Source organism: Notothenia coriiceps, unplaced genomic scaffold (genome assembly GCF_000735185.1).
Source record: "Notothenia coriiceps isolate Sejong01 unplaced genomic scaffold, NC01 NC01_scaffold00000339, whole genome shotgun sequence".
Lineage (NCBI taxonomy): Eukaryota > Metazoa > Chordata > Actinopteri > Perciformes > Nototheniidae > Notothenia > Notothenia coriiceps.
In genome coordinates this window covers 9,666,789-9,676,367 of record NW_011333040.1, presented here as the reverse complement: position 1 = coordinate 9,676,367, position 9,579 = coordinate 9,666,789, and the positions used below count along the sequence as shown (strand labels likewise).

Below are 9,579 nucleotides of genomic sequence, written 5' to 3'. Positions count from 1 at the left end.
CGACCAATCATCTGAGCCGGCTAAAATAACTGGATGGCCTACCTGCCTGTCAGCCTTCCATCTGTGCACAAACTTACCTCGTGCCCTCATTGGTCATGTGCACGTTCGTGTGTGTTGGAGGAGGGGCTCTGGAAGGAAGTGTGAAGGAAGTGGCAGATTTCTTCTGGTTGCGTATTTTCAAATTCTAGCGCACTCAAGCTGGTTTCTCCATTCTTACCTACCCCACCTTTAAGATACAGTATATCTTGTTTTTTTTTTTAGTTTAATTTCATTTACATTCAACCTCCTTTCTTTTTTTTTTGTTACAGGACAATTGTCTGAAAAAAAAGGGATTTTCCTAAATATAAAAATGTATTTAATGATAATTGTAAAGTTGATATCATTATTTACAAAGCCTTGTTATGTTCAGCTTCTTAGAGCTTGTTACTCCTTTTCCTTAGATTGGACTGACCTTAAACAGCATTGTTTTACATTTCATGTTTGTATGCTTCTTTGTTCAATTATAGCTTACAAATCTCAAGGTTGCTTGGTGATGTTTAAACATTCTGTGGAAAGTCCCTGACATGGCTTTTTCAGGCTTATGACTTAATATTCGGGGGCTTTTTACTTTGTATTCCTCGTGCAATTATTGAAGAGACTAGTGCAACAATAAAAAATGTAAAAGAAGAATGTTGGCCGGCTTCATTTTGTCGGGTGTTGATGAGATGACATATCAGCGCGAGGGTTGGTGGCACAAGGAAATTCGCTTAATTATCTGAAAATGGAAATTGTTAATTCTCTGCGGAGTATAAATGTACTCAGTAAAGTCTGTAAAGACATTTGCATAACTGAACATGTAGGTACTATTTAAAAACATCCTTCATTATCAATGACTTTTAAATAAACTATCTAACACCAAGTGATAGCAACAACAAGTATCATTACATAGCAGAAATGTGTAGTGTAAAACAAATACCAGACATATTTATATAGATAATCATTCGTGATCATTACACACTTGCAATAGTTGTTATAAAGGCAGCCAGGAACGCTGTATTTCCCAATAGGAACACCACAAACACCATCTTCTTGACATTGGATTTCTGAAAGGGATTAATAAAAAAAATCAATACATAGAAGATAAATAAGGCTAACAAATAGAAAAGTACGTTTCAGATCTCACCTCTTCAGGCTGCTGCCTCCATGACTGAGCAGAACAAATGTTCTCTCTGTCGCTCCCTATAGATGTACAATGTTTAATCAGATATGTTTGAGGAGAGAACACAGAAATACCAAACGGCACTTATTTCAAATGAATCTCTATCAAGAACATTGCAATGTGGATCACTTGTACTCCACTGCTTGGAGAAATAACACTTTTAAATTAAAGTAGAGGTCATAACAGGTCCGTCATTAAATTAACAGCACAGAGAGATGACATTTCCAAGCTATTTAGCACACACAAACACACACACACACACACACACACACACACACACACACACACACACACACACACACACACACACACACACACACACACACACACACACACACAAATGTATTAACTTTAGTCATCATGCATCAGAACAGAACAATTGATTTCTCGGTCCAGGCAGCAGCACTTACCGCTAATTTAAACAAACAAGTAATACCAACTGTTTACCCCAGGCATAAGGAACTAATCTACAGCTACCAGGAGACATAATTAAAAGCGAGGACTGCACTGACGGCACGGGTGAACACATGTTATGGGATCTGCATAGCGTGAGCATCGTCATGTGTTAAAGCCTAGCAACACGTTTGATTTTAATGTCATCGCCACATTCACTGATGTGCTCGAGGTGGTTTGATCAGTCTCCAAGCAAATGTGTTTTGTTTCTCGCTGAATTAATACGCATCAATTTAAAAGAAGTCTGGTGAAATGACACATGTATGAGCTGTTTTTGAAGGTTCTTGTTTTCAGTAGCAACCAAGAGGCTCTGAATATTGAACTCAACTTAGGGCAATTCAAAGTGCTTTGCAAAATTGAAAGACATTAAGAGCATTAATGTCTCTTAATGTCATTAATGCTCTTAATGGAGGTGGAGGAGTCCGCTGAGACTCCAGGATGTGGTGAATATGTCTTCTTCTTACACTACACTCAAAACAACAGCCCACATCATTAAGACCACGTTCAGGTACTCAGAGACACTTCTTAGAGAGTTCTATATAGTACCNAAAAGACCCACTTATGCATCTAAGGCAGGGGTGGGGAACCTTTTTCCTCTCGAGGGCCATTTCAATTTTTTCAACATCCTCCGAGGGCCGTACAAATGATTGACATCATTTGTACGGCCCTCGGAGGATGTTGAAAAAATTGAAATGGCCCTCGAGAGGAAAAAGGTTCCCCACCCCTGCCTTAGATGCATAAGTGGGTCTTTTTTGACCCGGTGAGGTGGTTTTCTTAGAATATATTTGTAATTACATTTTTTTATCATTTCATATTCCAGCTATTCCTCAAAAAAATGTTTTGGATATCATGCCATTCAAATTTTAAATTTACATTTTAAGAAATTGTAGTTTACTACCCCAAGCTTCCATAATTGGGTCAAAAATGACCCGCATGCATTTTCTATGGAATTTTGATTTTTTTTCAAAATGTAAAAAAAATGTCTAAAATTATAAATAGTGAACAATTTAATACAAAATATTTCTAGTGTGAACCAAAATATAACACTAAATATTATACAAGTGATTTTTCTTAACCAAAATGACAAAAATGGCATAAAAACACATATTATTCTAATACGGGTCCTTGTTGACCCACTTATGGAAGAGTGTAGGGTCCTCGTGCATCTAAGGGTTCAAATGTAAGCCTATTGTATTGGTATATCACCATCATCCTCTCTGCACCACCTCCATTTTTCATTTCCATTTCAAACTTTCCATACGAAGCCCTGGTAAGATCCAATGAAGGTTTTACATACACCTGTTTTTTTGTCGTATTTGTTTTAGCTGTACTGCCCAATGTGTAGTTAACAGATACCGAACAAACACAACATGGGATTATGTAAATGTTTTTATTTTTTTGTGAAATGTCAAAAGGCGTTCCTTGAAGATATATATTGTAAAAGTTTTGAGAATAACTAAACATAACAATTCAAATCAACATTGTTAAATTCAATCCTTACACCTTCGGTAAAAAAATAGTGACACAGAGTCAGAGAAGTTCAGCAGCTTCAGAAATATATCTGACAACTGCACTTATTTGTAGTTTAGTGTGAAATGTATCTCTGTGGCCAGCAGAAGTCGCTCTTCTCTCTGTATCCACTCTATCTACTGTATGGTAAAAACATTAGTCTTCATATCCAGGTCTTGATTGCTCTGGGTTGACTGCAGCAAAATTAGAAATAGTTTAATATCATTCTTAATAGCACTATTGAGGACTCAGTGAGATTGTGTTTGAAGTACCTCAACTCTGTTTTCCATCAGCTGAATAAAAGTTTGGTCACTCGTGGGTGTACAATGTAACAACTTGAAGCCCTCTCAAGAAATATATAACAATACAGACCAGAAAGGGGGCAGCATTTAATTCCCAGTGCTCCTACATTTTTGGACAAATTTGACCCACAAATCTGCCCCAGAAAGACGTCCCCCATGACGTCAATGCTGTGACATCAACACCAAGCTTTACTTTAAATAGTTTCAGACACAGATTTATGGTCTTCTGCCCTGTGCCCTCCAAGGTACTTCAAATGTGTGTGAGTGTGTGTACATACACAATCTTATTAGCACAATTACTCATTGAAAGCTCACACCACAGATGACCCATTAGAGGAGCTGGTCTGATTAGATCTTTGGAGGACATTGTTGCAAAGATCTGTATATAAACGAGTGAAACAGATTGTTCAGGAGATGGGGAAGCTCGAGGGCTTCTTGTTTGCAATTCAGGTGGTCATTAATGATCATATTAAGAACTAAACATTATGAAAGGCTTCCATATGTCATATAAACGCTTTGGATTTGCTGCTGGTTTGGTCAAAATATGAAATTAATGAGACGACAAAGGTAGTTGTAGAGATCTATTAATTAAGTTTATAAGCGAGTACACGTCTTTTAATCAAGGTGGAATACTTTATCTTTGCATCTGCCTTCTATTAAATCAAATAACTATGCATACAACTTCAAGAAATTGTTGGCCTGAAAATAATTGTTGGGTAAAGTAAACAAAACACATTGCGTTGTGTTGCTAACTACATCAGTAGTTAACTCAACTATCTCTATTAAGTTTCTTGAGTAAAGTCAGTCTAATTAAATTAGTTAAGTTGGCCAAACAAAAAATTATAGGTTTGAGGGTCAAACTAAAGAATGGGGTCTCCAACTGAAATCTGCAGGGGCTAAATCTACATACTTGATTTCCCACATATACTGCAATCTCTTATTCTTTCAACTGGACTTTATCTTTTTAAAAGTAAACCCTTTGTTTGAATACTGATATTTATTTTTATTTCAAATATACTGATATACAGTTCTCAACGCAGGATCAATTATCTTTTGGTTATTTATCATATTTACCTTACAGAGTAACTAGGAGCTTCTTCTCTTTTGTATCTTATCTTTTGTGCCAATTTTGAACAGTAAAAATAAAGAATTTGTCTTTCTGTCTTCAAACTGTGCACCTCTAATGCATACAAACATCTAAATCTACTTCAATAGGGATAAATAATTCTGCAATATTAGTTTACAATCTGCATGAAGTCTTAAAACTGTCTGAAATACAAACTTTCTGCACCATACAGTATGTGAGAACGATATACAGTGAAATTTAACTGCTATTCTTTTATTTTATACTTGTCTCATTCTATTTTAGTTTAAATATTTACAAATGTGACTTAAAATCCGTTTCTATTGCAGCCTATCTTAATGCTTTTAATGTTTTGTTTTTTATAAAGCAATTTGAATTGCTTTGTGTTCAAATGTGCTAAATAAATAACCTTGTAATGCATTGCATGTGTCTGTGTCAGTCTGACCTACTGTAGAGTCGAAATAAATGAGGACACAAGAAAGCACTCACCAGTGATGTGAGAAGAATTCACATCCTTTGCTCTGGTAAAATGTTCACTACCGATACTCAAGTTTGAGTATACTTCATTAAAAAGTACTTCAAATTAAACCCTAGTATTAGCAGCGAAATGTGGCTTGCATATCAGAAATAAAAGGTCTCAGTGTGACAATATTAGATTTTGATACAACAGTATCTTGACCTGGTAAAGGTAGGAGTAGAAGCAGAAATTAAACCTCTTTCAAACTTGTTTTTACATGTTGTGATACACAAAGCTTCCTTGAAATGAGGCGCACAGAGAACGCTACAGTATAGCACGTCCCTGCTGCTTTATCCTAACAACCATACTGAGAGAAGTAAAGAGAAGGGAGCTCAGAGAAACATAAAAGCCAGCGACTGTACTCAGAAGAAAAGGAGAGAGGAAAAAGTGTGTGTGAACATTACAGTCATTGTAGTGAGGTTCCAGTGAGGGGGTGAAGGACACAATGGGATGTCATTAGGACACACACACATACATAACGGGTGGGTGTTGTCAGCTTTTCAACGCAGATGGGATCAACATGAATGAACCCTGAGAGAACGACTGTGTGTGTGTGTGTGTGTGTGTGTGTGTGTGTGTGTGTGTGTGTGTGTGTGTGTGTGTGTGAACGATGGAGAAAGGGTCAAAGAGGCAAGAATGCATGCACACACTCTCGCATTGGCAACACACTAAACAACTTTTAACGTTATATAAAGTGCAGAAAAAGGTAAATTAGAGTGTAAATCTATAAAGCCAACAGGGCTACACCTGTGAGTCAGTTTGAGACGGCTGCCATCAACTTTTCTCATCACGTTGTCATGGTAATAAGCATCAGTAGGCTACATGACACAGCACGTCTTTGGCAATCCAGTGATGAATGAGTTCAGGCGGTCCAGATTTCTCTGAGTCCTTCGCCGTCAGACACACCATAATGGTGCTTTGCATGACAAAAAGAAAAGTAGAAGCCCCTTATAGCGGCCGCCTTTTGTGTTTCAAAGAAGATTAAAAGGGAAATTAAAAGTGGGAACGGAGCTGGAATTAGGAGAGGGAGACGGAGAGGGGACCAAGAAACCTTGAGATCAATATCTTCCGTATAATTACCCTCAGCTTCCCGGGTTGCTAGGAGACCAACTGGAGATGAGAGAGAGGAAAGGAGAGATGGACAGAGAGACACACAAGAGCTGGGAATCATTTCAGGGTTTGCACTGATTTCCTTTGTGTTTTTTGTCACTTGCCATGAAGAGCCGACAGAGTGGTGAAAAAGTGAGATGGAGAGAATTAAGTGAAAAGTCAGAAATCGAGTTTAGAGAGGGAGGGGACGGACAGTAATGACTGGTCTTTGGGGGATTTGGTCTGAATCATGAATAATTACTGAGATATTGATACTGCCTTCATTTCAATCCCCTGTCCACTTTGTTCTTGCTTCCTGTTCCTCCCCTCGTCTCCTTGTTCTGATTTATGTTGCATTTTTTCATATTTTCTGCCTTCTTACTTTTTGTCCTGTTCTCTATCTACTTTGCCGTCATGTTACTTGATTTGTCTGTCAAAATGGGGTTTTATAGCTATAAATCTGGTTATATCAGAATCAGAATTGACTTAATTGCAAGTAATTTGCTTTTGTTTATGGTGCTGCAAACACTATAAGGACATGATTTTTAAGAGAAGGTCAAAAACAGAACGATTAGGAAAAGAAAATATAAAGAAAAACGATATAACATTAAAAAGAATAAAGACAAATATAAATATTTTTAAAAAACTGGAGGGCTGTGTACATTTTAAGAGAAGTAGGGGTAGTATATAGAAATGTTGACCGCATGATGTGCATCAATGTTAGTGGGGGGATATATTTTCAGTGACACGCAACAATTGGGTTTGAAAACATTTAATATTACATTTTCATTAGCTTCTTCTTTAATGAATTGTTATCAGAGACTTCATGTCTTTCCACTTGCTTCAATATCTTGTGAATGAATGATATATTAATTAAACACACATCACTATGATCTAGCTTTAGAACACAAACATCCTTTTTATGTTCATCCTATATTTGATGTTGAATACATTAATGCCTTTACTTATTTATTACCACCCAGACGCACTGAATGACAGCTTGTTGAATGTCATCTCATTGAATGGTAACATTATATTGGTGCACTGTTCCTTTAAATGGAGGGAGAGGATGGGTAGAGGGAGAACAAGAGAGGGAGAGAGGAACAGAGATGTAGTAGAGAGAGGGGGGTTGAGAGTGCACTTTCTCTTTGTCTTGTAGAGGTGTGCGGGGTGATCGGGATTGGACCGATTAAAAAATAAATAAAGAAGGAAGTTCTGAGGAATTTACTGAAAAGAGCCGCAGATTTTTCAAGGATTTTTTCCCATATTTTTTTTAAGGAGGATCTGTCTTTTCTGAAAAACATGTTGGACATGTACACAAATAGCAGATATCAGTGATCTCTGATGCTCACTTTTAAAGGACTTGAAAGAAGATAAGTCAACTGCCCAAAAGAGATTTTGGGACTTAAAAGCTCGACCAATCTAAAGGGAAATATACAGAATTCTATTGTTTTCCTCTGGAAAAAAGTTGAACAAGTTTCTATGGAAATACATTTTTTTTTCCTGATCAGTTTACACTACTTTAGACAACCTGTTGATGCACCTCCCAATCAACGTTGATCAATTACAACTGCCTCTACTCAATCAAGGGGGAGCGTGACAAAGGGAAAATCATTTCAATCTTTTTGCAGAAATCTACCTCAAATACAACTATACAATAACTATTTTCCTTATTTAGAAATAAAACACAAAGAAGGAGAGAAATGGCACAGAAAGAAGGAGGAGGGCGTGTCAAAACCGGGGACCATCTTGGGGCCAAAGCCATAGCAGGGGCCCCTACAGCAGGTGGAGGAGTGGTGGTGGAGGTCAGGGAGAAGAAAGGATCTCTGCGGGCAGCGATACCCACAATGCCCTTCCCTTTGGCCGTCATCTGTCTGTTTCTGAACACCTTCATACCGGGACTCGGTAAGCTGAGAATGACACTGCCGTCTTATCTCCATGTGTGATTTGTTTTGAAATTGAGAAAATGCAGAAAAATAGGCAGAAGATTATGAAAAGACAGCAAGAGAGGGATCCAGGGATGCCAGCCAAGAACAAGATAAACAAACTAGAAGGCAATCAGAGGGGAATATGCAACCATAAAAGCTTTGTGGAAAGTTTGGAAAATAAACTTGAACTGTCTCCAGCTTGCTTTCTAGTTGTTCCATTGCTCTGCTTTTTTCCTTCACAAAGGCAGGGAGAGATGTGTGTGAAAATGGTAAAGAAAGGTGGCCAGGGACTCCATTCACACCAGGCGCTATAATAAGGGTGTCAGGAATAAACAGTCTGCCGGGTGTTAATGCACACAGTGTAATGTGGTGCAATTACTCTGGGTATGAAGCTTTTGCTTATGATGAGCAACATCATCACAGCAGGTGGAGACATTATCACTGTAGACTCTTTGCGTTGTTATAATGGGTAGAAGTCCTGACGATGTAGTTTAAATATATGATATTAGATGCTTATTTGAGAACAAATGTCAACTGTTTCAGGTAAAGTATACACAAAGTTATATAAACTGGGAATTATGGCATGTTTGTTGACTGTTTTAGCTGTACAATGATACACGAGATTCTTCCTGTAATTTGTGGTGGAAATAACTACAGAGAATTGTAGGTCTACAAAGGCAGAATGGAGAGCACTTGTGTTGTACAGTCTTTCTTTGGTTTTCATAAGCAGCTTGACACGCGTCCTTGAGACTGTCAAACTTTGCAAAAACGACACCCGTGTGTAGAGCTGCACGGTAAGTTAATACAATTAAAATCTATCATTGTGTAGTGGGGGAACAAGCCAAACAGTATGACAGAAATATGAAGGACTTTCTGGTGTTAAAGCACATGATTGAGAAACACGTCTAATCCCAAGATAAGGTATTCTAAGAAAATCAGTTTACTGTACTGTTTCTGTGTATAGTAGGATAATGTAACATCCAGTAGCTAAAAAACACATGTTGGTACAGTATATAGTAATCACGTACAGTTAATACTCTATGTAAGTTAGACACAAACACATCTCTGTATGTCATACGCCATTCTGAATTAATTCAGTGGATCATTTCAAAAGCAGCTGAATTTACGATAATAAAAGTGAGGATTCTTTAAGAATATTGGTAGCAGTTAATGAAATAAAAACAATCACAAAAATCAAAATTCAGGTTTTTTGTTCTCTGACTGACATTCACATTCAACAGTCTATTTGCCTTTCCACCATAACTATATCTAACCACTGACTGCTTAGAAAGATGTCACAAACAGGGAAAACAACGTCAGCAAACACCATGAATAGTTGCCCTGAAATGTTAATATTTTATACAGCCTCCCCCCGTTTCTTTACAAAATGGTCCCAAACATGTATGTAGAGCATCAATGCAACACCTCGTGTGTGTGTGTGTGTGTGTGTGTGTGTGTGTGTGTGTGTGTGTGTGTGTGTGTGTGTGTGTGTGTGTGTG

The 9,579-nt window shown here is 37.6% G+C and overlaps 1 protein-coding gene and 1 long non-coding RNA gene across 2 annotated transcripts in view; one reads left to right on the top strand and one right to left on the bottom strand.

The window, feature by feature from the left end:
- Positions 1–943: 943 nt before the first annotated feature.
- Positions 944–1,334, bottom strand: LOC104945020 (uncharacterized). Its single transcript, XR_798293.1, has 2 exons — positions 1,163–1,334; positions 944–1,082 (listed from the first exon to the last, which is right to left on the bottom strand). It is a non-coding gene; the product is annotated as an uncharacterized lncRNA (long non-coding RNA).
- Positions 1,335–7,287: 5,953 nt separating this feature from the next.
- The window catches only part of stum (stum, mechanosensory transduction mediator homolog), a 30,152-nt gene continuing 27,860 nt past the window's right edge, over positions 7,288–9,579 (top strand). The window contains exon 1 of the mRNA XM_010770626.1: positions 7,288–8,057. Within this exon, the coding sequence (XP_010768928.1) occupies positions 7,856–8,057 (202 nt within the window). The 5' untranslated portion in view covers positions 7,288–7,855. The remainder of the gene's footprint in view (positions 8,058–9,579) is intronic.